The 26,284-nt window shown below is 45.2% G+C and overlaps 1 protein-coding gene across 1 annotated transcript; it reads left to right on the top strand.

Annotated features, from left to right (window-relative positions):
- Positions 1 to 466: 466 nt before the first annotated feature.
- C1QTNF8 (C1q and TNF related 8) lies at positions 467 to 10,129 on the top strand (the record flags this gene model as incomplete). The annotated part of the gene is given in 5 exon segments (XM_074919699.1): positions 467 to 496; positions 499 to 568; positions 2,735 to 2,847; positions 8,613 to 8,853; positions 9,582 to 10,129. Coding segments are annotated over 5 exon segments (1,002 nt in total), but the record flags the coding sequence as incomplete, so codon positions are not given.
- Positions 10,130 to 26,284: the final 16,155 nt, after the last annotated feature.

Below are 26,284 nucleotides of genomic sequence, written 5' to 3'. Positions count from 1 at the left end.
CCTGAAACCTGTGAAGCAGGGAGGGAGAGCAGCTGCACATCACCCTCCTGTGACCAGCCCCAAATCTGCTCACGGAGAATCAAAGTGCTTTGTTTTTCAGCAGGGAGGTGCATGGGACAGTGGGGTGATGTCTGCCTTTAGTGCTGGCCCGTCCCCAGGCACCTGCCTGCGCACCTACACTTTCCCCCAGCATCACTGCAGGGACAGTTTCCATTGCTGCACCCCTTCAGGAGACTTTTTCCACCTTTACAGCTCATGCACAAAAGCCAGAGCTTTTATTGTGGATTTGGTTTTGTTTGTTTGGGTTTTTTTCTCCTTTCTCCTGCCTAAAAAGATGCTGAAGTCTCCCAAAGAAAAATTATTTCCATGCAATCCCAGCACTTTCTCTTCTTGGCTGGAACACTGGATGTGGTTTTGGGTCTGTGGTTTTTGATACTTTATTTTTTTTTTATTCACAAATTTTTTGGTCTTCATTTCCATCATTGTGAGAGGCACCGTGCAACCCGACAGACTGGCTGCAAGTCCCGAGGAAACTATAGCAGGACAAAAGCACCGGAACTCAGCACGAGTTGATGCAAGCAGAGAAACGAGAAAAATCCCTGCTTTTGCAAACAATCTAGCTGCTGGGTTTCATAAGGAGCCGGACTGACTTTCAGTGTTTCATTTGGATTCCAGCTAGGAAGCTGCAGCTGCCACTGAGAACGAAAAAACCTGAATGAACAGCAGCTTTCATACTATGCATCCTGCTAAGCAACAGCAAGGAAAGTAAGAGACGGGGTTCTGAGTCACAAGGTAAGTTAAATGGATCTGAATGAGTTGGGGGAAAAAAACAACTATTGCTATAGGGAACAAAGTGTTCCCACCCTGCAGAGGCAGCTTGCTTGGGTGAATCATAAAAAGAGGTGGTCTCTGCCTGCCCTGCTTCGTCTCACTTTTTCTGCTTCACTGCAGCAGGCAAAATAAGTGCAAGGCCAGGTTATTGCTGAGCTGGCTTTAATCTCTTCTTACTACCACTCCACCCTCAGACTCCAGAACGATGCTTTCCTCTAGTCTGGTTTTGCTCTTAGCTGTGGCTGAGCAGTGGGACGGGGATGGTGGAGGTTCCCCCGCGCTGTCAGAGCCCAGGGCAGGCAAGAGCCGTTTCCTGGTGTCCTCCACAGAGATGGAAACTTCCCGGGGACTCCGCTTCTCTAGCCTCACCGGGGAACGGCAGCTGTTTGAAACGTGCTGCTCATCCTGAGCCACGGCTTGCAGTGGGGATGGGACGGTGCTGCTGCTGCCAGCACCCGTGTCCTGGTGCCCCCCCCCCAGCCAGCCAGGGCAGCACCGCACGGGACCCGCTCCGGGGACACTCTGCCTGCTTTGGTTTGGCACACAGAAAGCCGAGTTCCCGGAGTGACTGAGTGACAGATGGCAAGTCATGGGAGAGCTGCCTTTCCGCTGGGAAGGGTGAAGGAGAGTTGGGTGCCGTCCACTTTGTCAGGGTGATTTGCTCCGTGGGAGAAGCTGCCCTGGGAATGACTTACTGTAACTCACCCTGCGCCTCGGCAGCGCTGGCCTGAATCCCTGTCTGGGCTTGCCACGGAGATGGGACCGCTTTCAAGGAGCCGCCCAGCACGGAGCGGGGCCATTTCCAGGACATTGCAGGCATGTTCCTGGCATCGGAGGTGCAGGCAGGGACAAGAAGGAGGGAGGGAAGAGTTGTTTGCTTAGGAACCAGCAAACATAATTCTGGTGCCTGTCTGTGCCGAGATAAGCGTGATAACAGCCCCGGCCGCAGACCAGCAGAGGTGGTACCACGCGAAGATGCCGGTGCCCACGTGCACGGGACCGTTTCCATACAGGCACAGCCTCTGCACCCCCAGCACCTGCAGGGAAATGTGTTAAACCACCACAGTCACCCAGGTCTGAGTGTGTGCAGGTACTAGGAAGGGGAGTTTGCTTGGGATCCTCATCTCTTCCCGGGCCTGGTCGGTGAAACGGCCGCTGGAGCGAGCACGTGGTGACTGCATGAGCCACTGCTGCTCAGGGGCACGTACTATTGGGGGTGAAAGTGTTTCACATCTCCTCCCGGGAGAGAGGAATTAGGGTGATTCACCCGCACTGGAAACAGGCACACGCTAAAAAAGCACCAGAAAACAAAAACCAAACCAGATAATTAGAAATGGAGGTGCAAACTCACTGACCAGAAGTTGATGCAAGCCATTACAAATATGGATGTGGCTAACATCCCCTGGACCTCCCCACAGCTGGATCCTGGATTTGCCTCCATTCCTGCCCTGCTCACAACTCACAGGGCTCAAACCAACCCGGCAGTCTCTGCCAACACCCCTTCTACATCACCCTAGCGTGTTGGATAAATGCCATGGACAAGAGGGCGTTAACACTGGTCATCTGCAAACCACTACAGACAGTGGAAAATTTTAAACCGCGTTGCTTTTCAGGATCCAAATATTCTTGTCTGCGAGCCCTCAAATCATTTCATGGATGCAGACAGGCTCCTGACGCTCAGCCCGAGCAAAGCATCTCTGTGGCATCGTGTCAGAGAGGAGATGCTCCACGCTCATCTCTTGCACCATGGGCAGAGGAACCCCTGAGCTGTTAAAGATTTATTTTGGAAAATGCACAAGCTCCTTCAGCATTTTGGGCTTTTCTACAATGAATTGCTCCTGAAGAAATTTTAGATCCTCCTGGGGAAGAAAATAAAAAACATCCCAAACAAATAATTTCCAAGAGGAAGTCCAGTGTCCAGACAAACTCGGCCCTAATGATGCTTCATTTCCTGCTGTTGGCGATGCAAGGAGCTCTGGAGCAGTAAGGATTTTGAGGCTTGAAAGAAGACAAAAGGTAAAAAAGCAGAACCAGAATATTTTCCGTCTCTTGGAACGATGCCGAGGTTCGCGACTGACACAACCATGTGTTTTTCATCTCTGTGGCTCAAGGAAGGTTTTAGTCTTAACTGCCCTCTTGGGTTTTCAGTCAAAATTTGTCACTAATTAAAATGGGCAGTGGCTAGTGTTGTCCTGTGCACTGTGAATTTAAAGCAAAGATAGTCATAGACTGCTTTTCCCGAGCAAAGCCATAGGAATAACAGGAAGGAAAATGTTAGCAGAAATTTAAAGTGCAGCTCAGGGATCCAAGAGCAATTTCTGCCTCGTGAACTCTCAATAACGCAGCATGTGAGCTCAGCACAGTTATCCGTGGGATTTCTTCTTTGAGCATCGCTGGAAGGACAGGACATACTTCCACGGGGCCCGGTGAAAACACGGGCTGGGGTAGGTAGATCTGTACCTTTGACATCCCCCAGGGGCTGCTGGCAGCGCCAACGGACCAGTCAAGGTCTGGCCAAGATTAGGGTTCAGGTTGCAAACTTGACATTGCTAACCATAGGGAAAACCTTTTGGTCCAGCCTCCAGGCTGACATGCTTTGCCTTCTTGCTTTATTTTCTCTATGTGCAGAGCAAGTGAGCTATTTTTGCAGATATTATGGGGATTTCTTATCATTTCTATTATACAGGTGTGTTACTTTATATCGAAGTGTTAGAATTTGTCAGGTACACAACATGATTAAAAAGCTTTGCATGAGCAAATGTGCCTCATACATAAGCTGTCTACTTTGAGCTATAAGATTAAACTCAATCATGAACAAAAAAAAAAAAAATCAATCAAGGTACTCTCTCCAGCTGTAATAGTGTCAAGAAAATATATTTAAATAAGAAATTGGACACAAGAAGAAAGAATCACATCATTTAGCTCCCTGAACTGGAACTAATGGTTTCTGCCCTTCCCTAGCAAAGGTTTGTGGCCCCTCTAAAGCCCTGCATGGGAGGAATTTGGGGTTTTTTTGCTGGCAGACACGGGGAATGTCAGGTTTCTCTGGAAAACCAGCACTTGTGATGCAGGTCATTTATAACAGATAAAAAATGAGTAAAAAGCTGGATTGATTACATTTAAGTCAGGGTAGTTCCAGGGTCAGTGCAAAGCGAAAATACCGTATTTAATCTTCTGTTCTGCCTTGGATTGAGCGTGGCAGACAACAGTGTCCCTGGTTTGGACATTACATCCTCACTGTGAGGCAGCAGCCGTTAAAGCGTTCCTATTATCTGCTCTGCTTAGACAAGCAGACACACCCTTTCCAATGGCTCCAAACATCAGCGTGTTTGAATTTCACACAAAGAGACTGATATTTTCACTTGTTCTTTCTTCTTGTTTTTTGCCAGGCAGAAATACCTGAACAAACAATCGCTTTTGCTAACATTTTAATCTTGTCTTTCTACTCAGAAATTCAGAGAGAAAGAATGGGGATGGAAAAAGCAAACAGTGGCTTTAAACCTTAGCTAAAGGGTGGTTTCAGTCAAAGAAGCCTTTAATTACATGTATACAGCTCTCCAGCTATAACACATATTCTAATATTATAATGAACACAACCATCAGCCATTCTTATCACCAAAATTCACTGAAATTAACTGTTTTTTCAACAGGTTCAGGTGTCTCATTTCATCATTCATAAATTTTCATTTTGTCTGCCAAAATAGAGCCAAAAAAAAAAAAAAATCTGTCGGTTTAGCACATGCAGAATTTCCTCCTCAGCCTCAGATTAAATTCACACTTAGTTGTCGGGTTTCATCCTGGTTCCGCTTGCAGAGGCTAGGGGCTGTGCTGTGCTTCATGGCTTTGGAGTGGGGATGCTTGAAAGGGTTATGGAAGAGCAAATAACATATCATGAAATTACCTATTGCAACCAAACAGGTTGTGCGCTCAGCCTCATGGTGAGCTTTCTGCTTTGCAAGCACTTTGCAAGAAGTATCAGAAGCATCAAAACAATTTTCATTTGCCTACACGTCACCGCAAGCTTCTCAGCTGAAACATTTCAAATTGTCAATCAACCATTTCAAAATGAACCTGAGCTAAAGCAGAGCCAAAGCAGCTGAACTGAAATAACAGTTTTGAGAGAGAGAGGGCTGAGACCATCTTCTTGTCCTCGGGTGAAACATTTACAGACTGCAGAGTTTCTAAAGACAGGAGACCAGTTTTCTTCCCAGCCATTAGGATGTCTGCTTATCTGTCATCATCTCTAGATTTTTCTACCTAATAACAGTCCTAAAAGCAATATTTCTGAATTGAACCAGGTTGCAACTTGCAGGTTCCTGGTACAGAAGACAAAGACAATAATTTATATGTCCAGTTTTAATCTGTCACTTTCAGGATGCTCCTGTCCATCTCTAGAGATGTGTCGTGAAGGATGACCAAGGAGGAATGTACTCAGTTTTGCAGTCTTGGGGCATTCAGTGGGTACTAATGCATCATTTCTGGCACTAACGAGCATGTCGGGTCGGGAAGGAGGATGGATGTCCCTCCCGTGCAGGGATCCAAGTGATGTGCAGGAGAGGCAGCCTCCCTGCCTGTGCTCTGGTGACTCATGGCCACAGCAGAGCAAAGCCCACTTTGTCGTTTGCTGTCTTCTGGAGAAGGTAAACCTGTGAAGCTGAAGTCAAATCCATCATTGCCACATTTAACAAAATAAGGTCACAACAATTATCTTTAAGGGAAAAAACAAATGGCTAAAAACAACTTCTCACTTTACCTCACATATCTTAAATTCTGAGCTTCATTCTTTTTTTATTTTTTTAATTTTTATTTTCAAAGTGTCAGATTTGACTTCAGCACCACCACAAAAGTTATATTTGCTTCTCCTCTGAAATCCAGCTCAAATCATTCTTTTCTCCAGATTGACATGATCTTGTTCCAAGGAAATCCTTATGAGGTTTGTCTCCTTTCCTGTTGCACATTTAATTTCTCTGGTTTGAGGTTTTCCTTCACCTGATCTCCGGTTTTGCGCTGGATGTCTTTCAAACATAATCCCATACTGCTGAATTCATCATTCTTTTCTGGCAGTCCTATCAGACACCTTTCACTCCACATCTTTCTTACTTTACTTTTTCTCCTGTCCTTTGTTGTGTTCTGAGCAGACTGCAAATCTGAAACTCTGTTTATTCACATCCATCATTAAGGTTTCACCCAACCACAGCTAGTGCAACCAAATACATTTCTGCTGTGTTAGTGAACTAACTTCACCAACTTTTAAAGGAAAGTGCGGTGGTGGGGTGTCAGCTCTAGAATACCCTGAACTGACTGGATTGTTGCGTTATCTGCTCCATTTTTTTTTTTTTTCAAATGCAATTTCTAGCCAATAACTTGAAGAATTGTTCTTCATGAATCATGCAAGTGGCCATGATTTCAACGGGTGCTTGGATTACCATAATGTGAAATGTGTACAACCTGCACACTGATTTTTCATCCAGACTTTTTTTTTTCCTTAAGTCACTTTTAAAAATAGGTAAGTCATTCATCTTAAGGAGAATAATGGCCTATGAAAATGTAAAGTAATTTCTTCATATTTATGAAGCCTTTCCTTTTTGCCCATTACAAATATCCCTCTTAATGAATGCTCTTTCTCCTTCATGAAGGTATTATGAGCAATTATGTCCTCTGGTTTTAATGTTCTGATAATGTAATCAATTGCCCTATACTTTATATCCCCAGGTGACTGACTACCCACACTCCTAGGAAGGACTGAATAGCTTTTAGTCCCAAAGAGGATACATTGGCCCTTATTGCTTGAGACTGAGTGAACATGGGGTCTTCTTTAGACTATTATGTGTGTGGACAAACTTTAATCACAGCAGAGGAGACCCCAGAAATAACATGTGGACCCCAAATGCTCTCTGTGCTGCAAACCTTCTGTTCTGGTCATGCACAGTCTGGTTATTTATGACCTGCTGTCCATTTAGACTTGTGTTGCATTTCTGTTCCTGTTTGGCAGCACAAAGATGGTTTAAGAAGTGAATGAAAATTAAGAAGAACTTAATGAGAATGAAATTCAGCCCCTGAACACTGATATAAAAGGAGTATTAATCCCTCCTCAGACTTGTACCTAGAATGAGGTACCATTATGAATAGAAAGATCATTTCAAGTTATGACAGATTTGAAGAAAGGACTTTCACTGCCATCAGAAGGAAAGTTATTATGTTCCTGCTAATAAGAATTCATCAGGTTTCCAGGGAGCTGGATTACATCAAGTAATAAAAGGTGTGAATGACAGTTCTTTTGGGGCAGGCAAGAACTAGCAGAAAGCATCTTCCAAGAATGCCAGTACAATCCAAATGCATTACCCCATACTTACACTCTTTTTTCCATATTTTCTCAACTGGCCCATTTGGTGCCCAGTGAAGCCTTTGCAGAGCTCCAAGGCAGAATTCCCTCCCTCTGCAGATGGGACTTGTGTGTTCATGGAGCTATTTCTGAAAGCCAAGACATCTATCTACTAGCTTCCCCACCTATTTCAGGAACTAAAGATGGTAGAAGAGGAGCTGTAAAAGCTGTTCCCAGACTGAGGTCAACTGATGAACTGGACTTTGGATAAGGTCCAAAAAGACATCAGTCGAAAATCTGTCCTGTATGAAATACCACTGCAATCAGCACAAAGACACTAATTATACATGGTATGAGGAGTCAGTTGCCTGACTCTGGTTCCAATCCCTCCCTAGGAAGGAGGCTGATGGGGAGCTAAAGAAAACTCACCTCCTTTGCACCGACTGAAAAATTTTCTTTCTGCTCATTTCACGCAGTATTCAGGGCCTTTGGAGCTTGCCAGTAGCAGATGAAAATGTAATAGACCATCTCAGAAACTAGTGTTTGTGCAGAGCAAATCCCAGTTTGGGCTGTTTGTTGCAGTTATTTAGCTTTCCATTTTGCACATTGGAAAATAAAACTGGAAAACATACACAGAAATTTTGCTAGGAAGAGCACATGGGTATGGTCAAAGCCACAAACTCCTTGGTGAAGTCACCTTGGAAAGAGGTTACCACCAAGAGACTGCGAGAGACTATCCAAAGAGACAAATGCTTTTGATCTCTTTTAGTTTAATTTCCCCTCAGGTTTGTCCTTTAAAAAAAAAAAAAAAAAAAAAAAAAAATCAGGTTTAGGCTCTATGTTTAAATAAAGTTTCACTTTCTACATCTGGTTTTGAAATTTTTCAGGATGGTGATGCAATAAGCAAACAAACAGAGCAACACCTCATGTCTTTTACCCAGCACCTTTTGCAAAGGCTGTTCCAAGGGCAGCCGGGCAGTGAATGTGCCTTGAGCAGAGCTTGCTATAACAGCTTTAAACATGTGTTTAAGGGTCGTTTAGATGAGCTGTTGGGGGATATGGTGTAGGGGAGAACTTTGTAGAGTAGGGCTGATGGCTGGATTCAATCCCAAGGGTCTTTTCCAACCTGAATGATTCTGTGATCTCAGCCTTATCTTCTAATCTCAGCAGGCTGTTTTTCTCTTGGGTTTTTGTTTGGGTTTTTTTTTGTTTGTTTGTTTATCTGGTGTCTTGTCTGATATTTCAACTATAGGTAATGAGACAGGGATTGCCTTTTCTGTTGCTTGTAAACAGTACGCAGTGGGGCACCCTTCCTACCTGGAGCCTCCTGGTGCCACTACAAGAAAAGCTAATAATTAATCAGAAGAAACACACCTTGTGGTAGCATTAACAGATGGCTCATCAGAAGCTCTGATTTGATTCACTGTGTTAATCATTCCTGTTCCTTTACTCGGTCCAGCTGGCTCCGCTGAAGATGAGCGCGGTGTTTCTCCTGCTTTTGGTGTGCACTGCGGATGTCGGTGCTGTGCTGGAAAAGGCTCTGCCGAGACGGGAACCGCGGCGCCTCTCGTGCGTGCGATGCTGTGGGCCTTCGGAGCAGCCCACCTCCATCATCTCCTCACGATACACAAGGATGAGCAGCGACCCTGCCTATTCGGTACCCAAAGTCCAGCCCAATATAGACATCACCATCCTCAAAGGTGGGTAAAGCTGACTACAATGATAAACATCCTTTATCTTACTTGCTCATCCTCATTTTGCAAGCTGTGCTCCTCCCTACACCAAGAAACTCATTCACTTCATTTACCCAAAGGAGGGTCAAGGGGTGACATGGCACAGGCTGTAAAAGTGTGCAAATGCGAAGCTTGGCAAAAGGCTCTAATCTGTCAAAAACTGGAATCACCAGAAGCTCAGGTTAGATCACACCTGAGACCTAAAAATTAGGAAAGACACTCACTTTTTTCACTGAACATTTTCTGTCTTCGTAAGGCACGCAAATAAAATTTAAGCATACAGTACATGCCAGGAGTCCTGTGAGCAGGGATACACAGGCCAGACAAATCCAACTACCTCTCCCAGGCCCAAATCAGACATCAGCAAAATCAATAACTTTTCTTACCCTAATCTCTGCAGGAAGGAGCTGGGTTCATGAACACTGGATTCAAGTATCCAAGTCTGGTCAGGCCATGGAGTTCTGCTGTCGGATATTGAGCACTGGCACCACAAGCTCAGTGGAGTCAAGCTTTCACCTGGTGTTTTTATCCTTCTGAGAATTAGGAAGGTGCCAATGTCTGAGCAATGCTTCCAGATATCTGTGCTGGCAAAACAGTGTTTCAGCAGCTGCCTTGCTGGTTATCTCCAGCAGGATGTGTCTGCAGCTCGGGCTTCACATGCTTGTGTCTGACAAGGTTTTCCTTTACACTTGCAGGTGAGAAGGGTGAAATGGGAGAGAAAGGGTACCCTGGAGCAGTTGGGAAGGAAGGAGAAAGAGGGCTACGTGGCCTTAATGGACGGAAGGGACAGAAGGGCCAGCCTGGCCCACAAGGCCATTCCTGCAAGCAGCTCTATGCTGCTTTCTCAGTGGGTCGGAGAAAAACACTTCATAGCTCAGACTACTTCCAGCACGTCACTTTTGACACTGAGTTTGTGAACCTCTACAAGCACTTCAACATGTTCTCGGGGAAGTTCTTCTGCTACGTGGCAGGAATCTACTACTTCAGCCTCAACGTCCACACCTGGAACTTCAAGGAGACCTACCTGCACTTGATGAAGAACGAGAAGGAGGTGGCCATCCTCTACGCCCAGCCCAGCGATCGGAGCATCATGCAGAGCCAGAGCCTCATGCTGGACCTGCAGGAAGGAGAGGAGGTCTGGGTGAGGATGTTCAAGCGGGAGCGAGAAAATGCCATCTACAGCGAGGAGTCTGATGTTTACATCATCTTCAATGGCCATTTAATCAAGCCAGCCATAGAGTAGCCATTCATCAGCTTTAGGCTCAAAGCTTTGGTAGATACATTAGTGTCTTCCCTTTTAGAAACGCATATGTCTAGTTCCACTTAGAACGATTACAGGCCTCCTGGCCTGCTGACAGGGTTGTCTGTCCATGCCAAGGACACCTGTGTGGGTGGAGGTGACCGTTTCAAGGTGATGCAAGCTACACGATTACTGAGAAGGCTTCAGCCCTTATGTGCCCTGAAGAATACACATTCAGAAAGCCCCAGTTCTGCAGCCCTGTATAGATCCCCTGTAACATCCCTAAAGCGTTTGCCAAGTTGGTAGCAAAAATTTAACTTCTTTACTCTGCTTTAGAGAAGGTGTTTTATTTATATCTAAGGATCATCTTCAGATACCAGTTATCCAGGTGCTACTTAAAGAATGTCATTACTCCTACAACAATACTTGGATACCTTTGCAGTGTTCAATAAGAGTCCACACTCGCTGGCACATACACCAGGTCTGCTCAACTCAGGTAGGCAAGAACACACCAGTGTTAAGAACAATAGTTAGCACAGTATGTTTACATTAAATTGTATTTTTATTCCACTTCATGTAATGGGACATTCTGAGACCATAAGCAGAGCATCATAGAATGATTTGGATTGAGAAGGGACCTTAAAGATCATCCAGTCCCACCCCCTTGCCATGGGCAGGGACACCTTCCACTAGCCCAGGTTGCCCAAAGCCCCGTCCAACCTGGCCTTGAACCCTTCCAGGGAGGGGGCAGCCACAGCTTCTCTGGGCAACCTGTGCCAGGGCCTCACCACCCTCACAGGGAAGAATTTCTTCCTTAGATCTGATCTAAATCTCCCCTCTGTCAGCCTAAAACCATTACCCCTAATCCTATCCCTACACCCCTGATGAGTCCCTCCCCCTTTCCTGCAGCCCCTTTCAGCCCTGGGAGGCCGCTCTAAGGTCTCCCCGGAGCCTTCTCTTCTCCAGCTGAACCCCCCAACTCTCTCAGCCTGTCCACACAGGGGGGTGTTCCAGCCCCCTGAGCATCTTCGTGGCCTCCTCTGGACCCTCTCAATCAGGTCCATGTCCTTCTGATGTTGGCATCCCCGGAGCTGGACACAGTACTTGTACTACCTAATGTTAGAATTAGATAAATAACAGCGTATCTGTCTGGCACAGCTTTTTCAGAGGCACATAGTTTTAAGTACAACTGTAGCCACATGTATAACTTTGCTAGACTTCTGTTCTGCTAGCAATACTTATCACACAAGAACATCTAAAATGGCTGGGAATATGTGTGTTTCCTATTTTATGGAAAACAGTGTGCCCTGCCTTGGGATCCAGTTTCAGAGTGCTCATTGCCAAGCTGGAATTTGATGCCATGCTTATGTCATCTTACAGCACACTGTCTTATAGCACCCTCATTTCTGGCAAGTGGAGAAGAACACTGAAAAGAAAAAAAAAGTGCTTTACTGTGAGCAGCAATATTTTAGAGAATTTGGTTTCTTTTGTCCTAAATAAATATTGACATAACAGTGGAAAGGTACATGCAGCAGCAAGAAACATGGTTTTCCCCAGTTTCTCCTTGCCCGTTCCCCAGATCTCTTGTTTGCATCCCAAGCCATCTTTATGAAGGATACATGAAAATTTCTTGCTAGACAAACTGCTTCACTGCTGTACCTCGCCTATCCACAGCTGTTTGGAAATGTAGCCAAAATAAAGATACTGCTTTGAGTACACTTGCTTTGAGTAGCCTGGTTTGGTTTATTTATCTCTGTATGTTTTTTTCACAGTCCAGGGCTAATAGCACTAGACTAAACATCCAGTTCCATATAATAGTCTCAGGTGGCAATATCAGTTACTTGAACACTAGAGGACCTCAGAAACTAGACTGACACCAACTCTTCTCCTTGCAGGCCAGTAAACAACCAACATCATCAGGATGAGGAGACAGAGAAGTTAGTGACCTCTTGCTGTAATATAAATACCAAATCTTTGCCATCTCACAATCTTCTTGATAATAGGAACTTTTAAGAAGCCTATGTACAAAGTAAATGCATGATGAAAATGGGTCCACAAGCCTTGAAACATCACCTCTGCTCCTGCTTCCATCACAGCCTGCAATGCTGACAAAGACAAGGGGGAAACCTGCATAGCTTTAAGAAACACTCCCAGAGGCATTTTATGCAGATAATCTGCTGAGCTGCTGTCAGCTACCCCAGCTGCTTAGGTCAGGCCATTGCACAGCATTCCCTTCCCACCCACTTTCTAAAACAGCTTCTTAATCAGCCGTTCCCATTAGGATGGTGGTAAAAGCCCCAATGGCTGTGTTGCTTCCTTGCAGCACATCATTTAGTACTGAGAACAGCAGCAGGGAGATGCCAGCCCTGAGCAAAGCCATGCACAAGCAGAGACCTTTCCACTGCACTCGACTCAGTGAAGGCATTTGCAGACTCTTTTTACCAGCTACATACCACATTGGAGACCTCAAAAGCTTTTTCCCCCTCCTTTGTCCCTACATCTAAATCATTCCCTACCCAGACGTAAATTTTGCAGCTGCAGAATATCCTCCTCTGGGTGCAGGGTACCGCTGGCAGAGGACCTCATGAGATGCCTGTGGTGGAACAGGGATTATTCACTGAAGCTGATGTGGTCGCAGGGCTGTCGTAACATTCCTCACATATTGAGCCATTTCACCACAGCTTCAGCTCATTCCTGTCTGCAGTTGACTGCATTGACTATAATTAAAAAGAAACAACAAAGCTTCAAGTGTCGTGCCCAGCTGGAGTTACTGACAGTGCTTAATCCAGCACTGGAAAAAAACACACCCAGAATGCATTTATGTTCAATCTGCACTGATTTTGGAAAAGTTACTTTCTGCCAGGAAGCAAGAAAAAAATCTATCCATCCATCTATATCCCTATATATGTATAACTCCATAACACCTAGACACACAGAGACTCTGATTATTGAAGCAACAGGACACATTGCAAATGCTCATGACTGATACACCAGTGGCATAATCAGGTAAATCATTAAAGCCACATTGCTTACAGGTGCAGGATAACCTTCCACATAATAACAAAGGTTATTGGGTTGCCTACCTTACTCAAATTAGTTATTTGTAGCATCAAAGAACTAGAAGTTTCAAGCTTCTGAGTTCTTTAGGGAAAAAAATTGAAATATCTAAAAAGCTTAATGTACAAAGCTATGTACTGTCACCTTTTGCATGCATCCCTCAGTTTTTTCCAACTTCAAGAGCTGGGACAAGCATCCCTATTTAGAGAAGTTTAATGAGTCAAATCCAAAGCTCAAATATTTGAGATCTGCGCATCAACATACAGGCAGCTTGCCAGAGGCTGTCTTATAGGGACAGAATTTAAATCCCTTTTTTCCAGCAATATGTGGCTTGGTGAACTAAACTTGGAAAAAAAGCTTTTTAAGTTCTCTTTTGAAGAGAAGAAAGGCAGGAGGGGTTAAGTGCTGAAATTTAAATGAAAAGAAAAACTTAAATTTGTATTTATTTTCATAATTATTTCCCTAAATTGCCACTTTGTGTTTCATGCTTTGAAGTAAGGCATCAGGGCTCAGTCAGAATCTTTTTTCCAAACTCCTCAGTACACAGAAATGACAGAACTGCCTCAGCTGCCATAGATCCCAGGTGCATTTTATTACAAAACATTAGCTCTCCTGTAGGTCCCTCTCAGCCCAGGATCCCTGAGGAAGATGAAGCCCCCATGGTACAAAGCACCAATAAACCAATTTGCCAAAATAACCTTACCTGGCCTTGGGCCAGGGCCAGAAATAGGGAAGCAGAGGGACCCATTAAGATCATATACAGTGACCTGTAAATGGAGAACAGAAACCCTCTATAACAACAAAAATATTACAGAAAACATAAGATGAGAAGCATCTACCCCCCAAAAGTCTCTTTTGTTTGGCATAGGAAGATTAAAACAGACTTTAAGATAACATACCTTTAGTTTTATGACTGCAATCTGTACAAGATTTACTAGACCAAACTTCAGCAACAGGGAGGAGATAAACTCATCTAACATCATCTCCTTCATTTCTTTGGCATCAGAGTCCCAGATGAGCTCCTCACAGGGAGAGAGTTCTGGGACAGCATCTGTCCCTGTACCAAAAAGGTGATGAATTGAAGAGAGCAAGCAAATTAACTGCCCATATCCAATGAGGGTAGGGCAAGATTTCCATTCAGTATCAGGAAAAAAATACTTCAACTAGAAGAAGAATCAGACTCTGTGGCTGCAGCATGAAAGACAAGCTCTCCATCCCAGAAATGCTTCAACAGCATCCCAAGATCTCCCAGGAATGACAAGGGCAGCTCTGGCTTAGAGCAGAGGAATGAAGCACATAGCTGCACAGGGCTCCTTTAACCTTCCTTCCCTGTAGATTTAAGTTTCAGCTTTTTTTCATTGAGAAAAGCCTGAAAAAGCCACAATAAATAGTTCCCACTAAAAATCCCCATATGAAGAAGCTGAGCCAGGCCTGCTTTCACATTGCTTTAAATTAGCTTCAGCTGCAATTTCCAATATCACAAACCCACACATAAGACATCCTGCAGCACAGCTCAGTAATTACTGGGATCTATCTGCCCTATTGAATCCTCTGCTTAAGTCTGTCTTATGACTTCCAAATGTGCTCACTCCCTACTTTTGACTGCACTAAATGGAGCATTGCATCATGACTTACGGGATTTCTGTAGGGTCCTGGTTTGACTACGTAATTGCTCTATAACTTGGTTTTGCTCATTTTCTCTGTTCTTACCTTACAGGTGTAAGACAGGAAAAAAATCCTTACACTTGTAGATTTAACCTAAAAGCACCACTTTTCTGAGTTCAAACATAGAACCATCTGACTTGTAAGAGTCTGACCCTCTTTTCTTTGTGAGCTTAAAATAGTCCAGACTTTTCTTCCTCTTCTCTTTTCTTTTCCTGGAGCAGAATTTAGGGGTGGTGCTTGAACTCCTCTTTATATGCAGAAGCAGGAAATTACTTGGAGCCCGCCTGAGTCTGCCTTAACAAGCTGAGGGGCCGTGCAAGGCAGCAGTAAGGGCTGGGGTACCTTCTGGCCTTGCTGGGGGAGGTGAGGTTCACGAAGGTTTAGTGAGCAAGATGCTGGGGAAAAATTATAGATGAGAGCTTTCCCTTAGTGTTTAATAGAGGATTAGAGAAGGCAATGTATTTTACTATACACTGGATGTACTTATCTCTTCTCTGTGACCTGTGAAGAACTGTAGTAGTACTTAGTGTGAGGGTGGTTTTACAAGGACTCTTCTTGAGTCCTAATGCTGGTCCTGCAACTTTTTCACTGACCAAGCAGAAGATCTTACTCTTTTTGTGCAATCTTTAAATAATGCTGTAACTACTCAGAAACACTCTCTTGAAAGAGGTGTTGAAGGTTTTATAATCCTGGCTGTGACAAACAACCAGTGTTCAGGTTAATAGCTCTTACAGTGCTATTAGAGCTCATTATACCTGGCAGAGCTCATGACTGGGCTGGAGTTTAGTGCTCTTGATGCCAAATGGCATCAAGTAAAGTAAAACCTCTGTATGCTCTCTGTTTTCTTTCCTAATTATTCTGTTCCTGCATGCTTGCTCCTGGTCAAACCCTGTTGCTCCGTACTGTCAGCTGCATTTACGTTAATTAAACTTCTGAAGTTGTTCATTGACTCTGAGACTGTTCTGCAAAGCAAAAGTCATCTCCTTGAAGAGAACCCCTGTTATAGCACTCTTTAATTCTCAACAAATAGGGCAGGAGGTGAAGAATAGGTCTTCATCTTGCTGTCGGTTCAGCAGTGAATCTGAAGCATAGTTAATTGCTTTGCTTGCACCCCTGTGATGGTAATGAGTAGCCAAAGCCAGGTGAGAAGCGGACCTAAGAGGACTGACAGTGTTCTCTGAACTAACCACTAAAGCAATCTGGCTCCTGGGCTCTCTCCTGCTCACCTTGTGCTGTCGCAGAGGGAGGATGCACTTGTCCCGTTCCTGCTTTACAGCAGCTCTCTGACCCAGGGTTAGAGCTGCTAAGCCTGTAATCTTGTTCTGTGCTCGGTCTATCAACTGTGCTCTTCAAAGATAGCCCAGTTCCTTGATTTGATTTCAGCCTGTAGCAATAAGCCATCCCTTAGTAACTGCTGTAATCACAGTTCTCTTCTGGCTGATCATAAGTAAGGCCTGTGAGCTCACGTGGATCAGGTTTTCCCCAGCCACATGAGACTGGTAAAATCCCTATTCTGCCAAATTCCACTCAGAATGTTAAATTCCCCTAAACTCTAGCTCTTTGTGGTTTTTTTCTGCCTGTAAATATTCAGAATGGGATCTGACAGCAAACATGTTTGTCCCCAGCAGCAGTTTAGTGCTGCTCCTCTGATCCCAGGTTGGGCAGGCTGTGCTATAAACCTGTCCAGGCCCTAAGGAGTTTGCTCTGAGGATGTGCTGGTCACTTGAAGTCTGATTACCTTCCTCATCCCTTTTGAAACCTTTCTTCAGGTAACCAAGTCTTAAAAGCAATGATGACATGAAAACTGAAGCCTGAAATATTCTTCCTGAGCACATCTGCGGATGTGTGAGAACACCTGTGGCATGGGTGTGAGCTGCAGGCGTGGGACACTCGGCACTTAAATATCAGTTGCTCAGTGGATTAGCTAATATCACAAACATCTATTGCCATGCAGTGCCTCGCTGCACCCTGCCTGCTCTGCTTATGGTGCTCCCCTCCCTCTGCCATGGGGATGCTGCAATCTGTTGCAGTGGGATATCCAACAGATCCTGTATCTCCATCTTCTTGCAGCCTTATTTTTTTCGTGTAAGGAGGCTGTTTCTGCTGAGGTTTCATCCCTCCTCACTTTCTGGAAAGATCCTTCTCTGGCAGTCAGGGTAAGAACAAAAGGAACCCCTGCCTTCGGCAAACTGATTTCTTCCTCTCAATAAGGAAACTTTTATTTTACAGCAGGAACAGGCAAATAACATCATTGCAGATAAGGAAACCAGGCAACAAATAAAGCTAATGGTTTGTGTTTGGATGAGTTGAATGGAACTTAATGATTCTAGTAAGAACCTATTCACTAGCAAGGATTTAAAGTAGCAGATAAAATGCACCAGATAGAATAGGAAAGTGTTAAAACAAATAGAAACCACTTACAAACCAGGGAGCAATACATAAGCTAAAAGGCCAGAGACTTCGGCCTGCACATGCTCTGGGGCCATCGGCTGCTTCCCGACCTTTGCCCTTTAGTCTGCTTGGGATGGAGGTTGGGAATGGAATTTCTTAAGCCCTTGGGCTGTGTCTCCAAACAGAGCAGTAATGGGTACCCCAGGACAGGCTGGGGAGCCCCCATCCTCCTCCTCACGCGTTGCTCAGGGAGAGGTGGGATGTGGCGGGGGTTCCCTGCTCTTGCTCCACCCTGGGCACTGCAGCTGTCCCTGCCAGGGCCGGGTGATGCCTCTTCCTCCTCCTGCACCCTCATTTTCCATGGTGGTTTTAGCAGCAGCACCTGAAAACAGCAAACCTGTGTGCTCTCACTGCCAGCTCACGCTACCTGGCTGCTCAACACCTTTTCTTTGCCTGATTTTATGAGATTTTATATGCTTTCTGCCTAACCAGGCCTTCAGTTAGAAGCCCCCAAGTAAAAAAGTTCACAGGCTGTGTGACTATAATGGGGCAGGCCGTATCTTCTTGTGAGGAGCGCTCAGAGCTTCTGTCTTCACAGTGCTGGATTTGGCCACAGCAGAAACGTGGGCAGCCCACTGGCTGAAGCTCAGGGACTGGCAAACAGGGAGGATGAGCTGGTGGAGCCACGTTGGTGCTGTGGTGACGGTGACGAAGGCTTTGCTTCCCCTCTCCCAAACCAACGGATGTTTTCTTGACAGCAGCTGCGCCACACGCTCCAGCCAAAAGCTGCTGCAGAGGATCTGGGCACCCCGACAATTGCTGCCATATGTTGGGCATGACAACCTAATGCTATTTGCAACTCCTTTCTTCCAGGGAAAATTGCATTAAAGCCAACTCACAAAGAAATTGCTTCCTCCCTTGGTCATGGGGGGACCAGACACCTTTTTGCTGGCTCAGGGACCTGAATGCTGCAGTGTGAGCAAGTGGCAGATCTCCTCCTGCTTTTGCCACCAAAAGGCCATTTGAGGAGGAAAAACTTCTGTTACGGGAAACAGAAGAATTGCCACCAGGTTTGGGCTTTTTGCTAATGCAAAATCCCAGAGCTGAGCAGCTGGCTGAGCGTACCCGGGGAATCACATCGCCTTGTTTCCACGCAAGGAAGAATGCAAATCAATTACTGAACAAGGTCATTCTTCCCCCTGTTTCTCTGTCTGTACTTTTCATCCCTTTTAAGGCAGAATTCCAACTCCGCTATTGATTGAAAAGGCACCTGTACAGTGAAGTGTAAATCACACACTGCTGCGTAGATCTTGCATGGCAAGCCCAGATGAGCATTAGCATCCAGGGAGTTAAATGCTGCCTGCCTGCTTTTTGGGGGTCTGCCACTCGCTTGTGGTGCCTGCCTCCCATTGATAAGAATTTCTCTGAAGTGGCCTGGGCAGGAGTTCCCCATCACTTTTGCTTTCAGTCCTGGGTAAAATCAAGGAGGGAAACGCTCAGAAAATGCTCCAGAGGGAAGGAAAATGCCAAGGCTTTCAAACTGCAGCAAAAAGCTTTGAAAAGACATGACTGTGAACAAATGCAGGTTCTGGCCCTGAAACCTGCTTCTCTCCATTGGAAACGCTCCCTCAGACCACACACTAATGGCAGTTGTTCCGCAGGGTGGAGAAACAAGCTGACAGTAGCATAATGCTGCCCCGATGATGCTCACTGTGTGCAAGACTACTTGTCTGCTATTTTTAATATCTAACAAAATACAAAAGGAAATGCTGGGATAGGTGATGTGGATGCCAGCCCCTCCTTGCTCTCTCCTGCCATGCTTTCTGTGCCCATTTGGCAGCAGTGATGCATGGCTTGGCTTTATTATACATTGCAGAGAGAGAGTGATCCTTGCTGCTCTGCTGGGAATGGAAATACAGGACTGGGAGGAGTAATGCAGGAAACATGAAAAAACCTACCAGGCACACTTAATTTGGGATGCTATTACAGCCGTGTTGAGTCATAGAGGCTCCTTGCACAACCTTAGCTCTAACAGTGGACATGACTTTAGTAGGTCTCTGCCATGCTAAAGCAGGGACACTTAAAACAGACCATAAACAGATAATGTACTAAATTATCATTAAGAAACAGAAGAACTTAGTGGTCTGATGACCCAAAGTGAAAGTGGATCAGGGCTAAGAAAGGGTATTGGTGCATTCAGGATTTTGGCAAGGACTCCTCACCAGCCCTGCTCCCATTTGTGAAAGCTGAAGGAATGGCTGGTGCAGGCTACACAGCTAAAATACTTGGAGAAATTGTGACTCAACCGAATATAATCCCCAGTCATTCTCCTAACTGTACCCCGAGACCAGAATGGAGTAAAATAAAGCAGGTAGATAATGAGAACTTGTCCTGCATTTAGCAAATTCATGGAGTCTGGGTCATAAAGCCAGCACTGCCTGTACTGATCAGACCTGGCCCATTATTGGAGATGATTCAAGTTATTGTGTCCTGGGGATTTCAGGTATTTAGTGATGGGTCTACTAATGGTTTGCACGTTAGCAAATGTTCGACCATAAGTGTCTCTGGTGTGGCTGTATTTTGTGCTCAGTATCTCCCAGTGCTGGGGTGTTTCACCTTGGATGATTCTGAAGTGGAGCAAATACCATTTATTTTGTGTATTAACCTTGTCTAATTGAGTCTCCCTGCTCATTAAGAATAACAATTTATCAGCCATAAAACTGCTAACTGCATTTGCTTAATTACTGACAATGTCATTTTTTAGGGGCTTTGGGGAAGAAAGCAGTGGGTGTTTAGACCTGACAGATACCGCATACTCCGTCAAGCTGAAAAGCTCCTTCCTCACTGTGGCTCTGGGCAAAGCAGTTTGGCTCCTTCATATGGCCTGCAACGCTCTTCTGGCCATGCAAAGCGACTTAACCTCTCGGCATTCGCTGCCTTCACGGAGAAGTGGACAGCTGAAAGTCAATCTGCAGCATCTCAGGACAACCCTGTGATGGGCAGGATAAATAACAACTAGATGATCTGTACCCCAGGCAACCCTCCTGTTTTGCCGTGGCTTGTTCACCTGCGTCAGCAGCCGGTGGCTCAGGGTGTGTTGGGCTGCTCCTCTTGTGTGGAACTGAAAAAGTTGTGATGGTGCTGCTCCGAACTGCTGCACTGACTCGTGGCCTGTCTCTTTGAAAGACTAGTGAAAAGGAAAATACTGTAAGCTTTTTCGATTAGGTGGCATTGGTCAGAGGCAGAATGGCTTTGCAAGTCAAGTATTAGATCTCTAAAATGCAAAAAGAGCCATGGAACTCAATATAAAATTCCCCAAATGCCTTTAGGTTCACACTGAACGATACCCCATGGCACCAGATAAAATATTGTTCCAAAGTGATCTGTGAGTTGAATAGGATCCTGCTATTACTGGAGTTTATTGCAGAATTCATCTCTCTCTGCCTGGCATCTGTTTTGAATCCTTGGTAAGTGTCCTGTAACCTCTTCTCCTCAACTACTGGGTTGCAGCTTCACCCAATTGCTGAGTAAAAAGGGTTTGTTTGTACGTTTGCATTTGTAACCAAATTAAATATGACACCACTTCTTGTGCGAAGTGGCCTGTGCACAGTAAGTCGTGATGCAAAGAACTACTTGAAAAAGGCCCTTAGAGGATTTAAGGTGCAGTAGCACGTCACAAGCCGCAGAGCCAAGTGGTATTTTCCCAGACCTTGTGCTGCTTCTGGAGCTTGCTGTGATTGTTACTCACTGGAAATGACACTTGCTAAATTGTCAAGTGCCACAAATGTGTGCTTTCATTTCCCTCTGAAATTCAGTTTGACTGGAGGAGTATCAGTGAAAGCCTGTGTATGCAAGATCCTATTGTGCTCCTCTGATGCTTACACTCACGAGAATTTAGCAATAACAGTGAGATTTAGTCTTTATCATTATTAAGTGGTGCAGTCGAACAGAACAAAATATCGCAGGTAAAAAGATGCCTTTGACACAGGCTACACTGATTTATTGGTGAAAATACAAAAAAAAATAGCATCCAAACTGGCACATTCACAGTGTAATTCATGTCCTCCTCCCATTCAGCTAAGCCCAGTTGACCACAGGGCAGGTTATTCCCAACGCTGATTCAAGCCCAAGTAAGAAGTGCAGGGCTGTGCTGAGCTGTCCTGAGCCTGGTTAACCAGTGCGACATCAACAAATCAGTTCAGAGCAATTCTTAACTAAATTTTGCAGACCCTGCTTCTTTCATTTCTGGTTTTGTGACATTAAAAAATAATGTAGCTAGTTGTACCTGTTGAGAGATGCCCCATGAAATACCAGTTTCCTGCTCACCTGAAGCCCATCCCTGGACCAGCAGCACCTCCAGACTGGGCCAGCTGAGGTGCCACAGCACCCAGTGCCCAGCATGGCCTGGGTGACACAGACGTGCCCCAAGCCACCAGCCAGGGTCAACTGCACACTCTGTTCTGGCTCAGCCAGGCTGAAATTAAACATCTCAGCCATGTGTCATACACATCTCAGTTACTTCTTATGATTTATCACAATCTTCCTCAAACTAAGATCTCCCCAGTCCCGGAGTGAATCAGAAAGCTGGCAATGCATGGTCAAAAATCTTAAGACTACTGTATTTTTTTCACCTTGATGTGCAGCAAATGCCATGCTTTGAAATTTTTCAGCATTTTAATTAGTTGATTAATATCAGCCTCAGCTTTCAGGTTGCACCTTTTAAAGGTTGGGGAAGGAGGATGGTTAAAAAAGGGGAAAAAAGGAAGAGAAACACCTTCATGTATGGGCTTTTTGTACAATTCCATTTTCCACACTCTTTTTTTTGGTGCTCTCTGGAAATTGCAAATGCTCTTTGCTAAGTGCATCTCTCACAATGCTGGCTCCTGCTCACTGAACAATATGGAGGTGGTTTAATATCCTATTGGAAAATTTCTTGAGGGATTCACAAAGGATGAAATCCACCCCGGGCAGCCAGCCAGCACCAGGTCTGTCATTGTGAGATGTAAGTGGTTCATAGACTTCACTCTGGCCTCTTGCACAGCAGTGAATTTCACCTAAATGAACTGCCTGAAGTGATTTGAGACTAAATTCATGCTGGTTTCAGCTGGTATCTAACATGCTGCCTACTGGCATTGCAGAACCTGGTCCAGGATCCCAGACAGGCATGCAGGGTTGATGTTACCCTGCCAATAAACCCATCCATTTCAGGGGTGCTGAAACCCCCCATTCACATTGCATGGCTTGGTCTGTATGTTCCGGCTCAGCTCCACATCTACATCATGGCTACACCAGGTCAGAAATGCAATGCAATTGCATTTCCCCCACACAAGATTTTACAGGTGTTGAAGAAATCCAAATAAAACTTGGTGACATTAATTTATTCCATGTAAATGACATTTTGCTGTGCTGATTCTTGTCTGGAGTAGTCAGGCACATGAACACCAGAAAATAAAATATTTGCAAGGCTGAGATGTGAAGCCCATCAGACCTCTGTCTATCACCTGGCATATGGGACTGGATTCACACATGTGGCTACAGAAAGCGAACGCAGCCTGTGGTGTGAGGCTTAATAGCGGTGCAAACAGGAAAGCAGAGTGATCACATTAATTCTGGAAGCTGCACAATTAATTCCCCCTGCCCATGGGAGCTACTGTCATCACATCTCTTCAGAGCCAGCATTTCTTCTCGTGATGTGACACTGCTCTGGCGTGTGTGCTACCTGTCTTTGTTCTGCTTGTTTGAAGCCACAGTTTTACAGAGAAGTCGGGATAATCTCTCCTGCTGTGCAGAGCTGCTGCAGCCCCAGAGTGTTAGTGATAGCCACGACTCATATGTGTCAATCTGAGATGGTAAGAACAGCCTGTGCAATGTGCTGTGTTATTAATTTCAGTAAATATGTTTCTGTTGATCCCACTCATTATTTTGCGGTGGCTACAGGTTCACGGGCTAGATATCATGGACAAGCACAGACTGAAAGGTGCTGTCTGATGGAGAGATGGTGAACTTGGACGATGGACCTGGACTTGTGAAGCCTTGGACCTTCTATGTGGTGTTGCTAAGAACCCATCTCCACCCTGGTTTTGTTTGTGCTCTCTGGACATACTGTTCACTCCCAGGGCATGGGACACAACCCACTTTTTTTCAAATTTCAAGAAGGCAAGATGATGTTATGCTGGGAAAATCCAGGAGAGCATGAGTTAATTGAGACCTCGGGAGGAAAAGTTTTTTTTCTTCAGCTTCTCCACAGAGGGACATGGTGGGACTTGCCCCTGGAGCACTGGGAGGGGAAGCCCAGAATCTTCCTCTGGAGTTTCACAACAGGGAAGCCAAAGGCAGGTGCTCTGGACCAGTGATGGCTGCAAACCTGGACTTTCCATCCAAACACTCTTCACTTGCACAAGGAATATAAAACCCAGGGCCCAGGTTTGCTCCTTGGACTGCCTGGCAGAGGGACAGCCTAACTATATGAAAAGGTAGAATGAAACACTTGTCCCTGATGGTAACTGCCAGGCCACAGCAGTGCTGCAGGTCCAGGGCTGTGCTGTGTGTCTGTTTGCAGTGTGGGGGCTGTTGAGTCACATTCAGATGCAAAGTTATCTGTTGGCCTCACACCACTAGAGGACAGGACTGTACATCCCCTGTAGCACCCACTTCTTTTAAGGGCTTTTGCTTTTTCCTTACTCATATTGGATAAAAAGCAAAACACAACAGCAACTCTAAAAGTTCATCCTAGGAAATGGAGAGTAGACTCGAGGAACAGGACACATCTGATGTCTGGGTCAAGTCATTGCTCGAGGTCAGAAACCTGGATCGAGAGCTTAAAGGCTCAAGTTATAGATGGTAAGAGACCAAGTAGAGAAAGCTTTCACCTTTAGTGACTTTTCAGGGAAAGATAAAGAGATACAAAGGATTAAGTGTTATGAGACTACAGCAGGAAAGAGAGAGAGAACACAGAAACCCCAGAGCATCATCCCTCTCATAGCAACAAGCCTGGATTTAGATGGAGTTATTCAAACAATACAAAAATGTGCAGGAATAAATGTGACATGAAAACAAAGTGCAGGTTGAGGTGACCAACTAAGACATTTTGGGTAACTGGGATGGTGGAGCTGGATAAGCTGTTCTGGGAACAAACCACAGAAGTACAAAATAAGCAACTTTTGCCTGTTTTCTGGTTGCAGAAGGTGATGGGCAGTTAGGAGGAGCAGGGGAGAGGCACTGTTTGCACATGCTGGAAACATGGCCTTGTGATTTTTGAGGATACTTCTGCATGTATCAAGTCTGTGCCAGGACCATACGTCATAGAAAACATTTGGATCCCAGTGATAACCCCGTCCCTGGAGCCAGCAGCACACAGAGCCTCAGGGACCAGGGATCTGGTTTGAACAGTCTCTCAGGATCCTGATAGTCCCAGGGGGTTTACATTAAGGCACACGTGAGCGATATTGGTCTTGGAAGTTAGACTACATTTAGCTGCAACTCAAAGAGGGAAGGAGTAAAAATATCATCCTTGGCTCTGCTCTTACTCCGATGTAAATCCATCAGGCTGTGGATATGCTCCTGCCTCAGGCCCCAATTCAGGTCTGTGCCTGGGTGCTGCCTCCCTTAGAGAGCAACCAGAGAGACATCCTGATGCCCGTGGAGTCCATGGTCACTCTACTGAAACCCGGGAGGCCAGAAGTCACTGGTGAAGCACATTAATCCCATGTCACTCCTGACTCCTCTGAGATACCCACCTGGAAGCTGCCGTTTGGAATTACTGCATTCTGCATATACCACTTACACAAACTGAATATGTGACTTTCCCCCCTCACTTACAAGCATTTTTATTGGAATAAAAAGTGATACACTGAAGAAAGGTATTCCTTTATCCCAACTACTGCTTGTTTTACTTTCGCACACATACTTCAGCAAAGCACTTCAGTATCCAGCAGTTGCAAATTTGTTTATTGAGAGGTCTGCTTGAATCTCATTAAATATTCATAACTAGAGACTTAAACAGAAACAGCAACAAAAAAATATATTTTTCAAACTTATGAAGGTCAGATGGGCACAGGGCAAGGCTTCCTTGACCTTCACGTGCATGTGGGTGTTTGTTTTCAGTAGCGCAGCAGGAGAGCTAACGTTTGTAATATTTCAATGAATCAAACGGCTGGCCAAGAAAGGAGTAGTTAAAGCTGAATAGGAAGTTTTAATTTGAAGAATTGTCTGTCGAGGTATTAAAAATGTCAGTCAGTCCCTCAGGCTTAGTGACTGGATTTGAAATGTGTAAAAAAATAACTGCATTGGGGAGTGTCACTTCTGTCTGCTTTCTGGGAATGGCTGGCTGGGAGGACAGATTTTCATCTGAATTTGTCAGTCTTTGTCAAAGCATGACATGTTTTGATGAAATGTGTTCAGAGATGCTGTCAGCTTGCCTGGCTTCTCAGAAATCCACTGCCAAGCTGCTGGGGAAACCCCTGTCTCCCCAAGAGCAGGGTATAGGCTTTGGAAAAAGAGCGAGTGGAGCTTTTGAAGGCATAACTCAAGTCTGTGGAAAGTCTTCCTGGGGTAAGGAGAGGATCCCACGGGGCAACGGCTGCACAGTATCAGGGTAGATGGTCTGCAGGAGCCATGGAGGAGACCTGCAAGGAGCAGATCTGCTCCTGGAAAAAAAGCCCAGGGCCAGGAAAAGAGCTGCCAAATTTACGCTGAACTGCTTTATCTGGGCCACACTGAGGGGATGATGCCTCAGAGCTGACCCAGGGGCCGGATTCTCCCTGGGAGCAGCAAGCAGACCCTACATGTGCTCCTGGCTGCAGCTGCCACTGTGCTTCCTCCTCTAACCCCACCTGGGGACAAACATTTGTTATGAAACCGAATTCCCCAGACAGTTGTTTGTTGGAAAGGTCATTTGGCTGTCTTATCTTAAAATCGATGCATTGAAAGCTTTCCTAAATTTGCTCATTAAATATGATGCATTGCAACATTATCAACGAAAATGTTGGCAGGCAGGCTTCTCGCTGGAACATCTATTTTCTGGCAACTGTGGTCCCAGTCCTGACC

Source organism: Athene noctua, chromosome 15, assembly GCF_965140245.1.
Source record: "Athene noctua chromosome 15, bAthNoc1.hap1.1, whole genome shotgun sequence".
NCBI classification, from domain to species: Eukaryota; Metazoa; Chordata; class Aves; order Strigiformes; family Strigidae; genus Athene; species Athene noctua.
The sequence above is the reverse complement of the archived record's forward strand: the minus strand, read 5'-3'. Positions and strand labels throughout refer to the sequence as shown.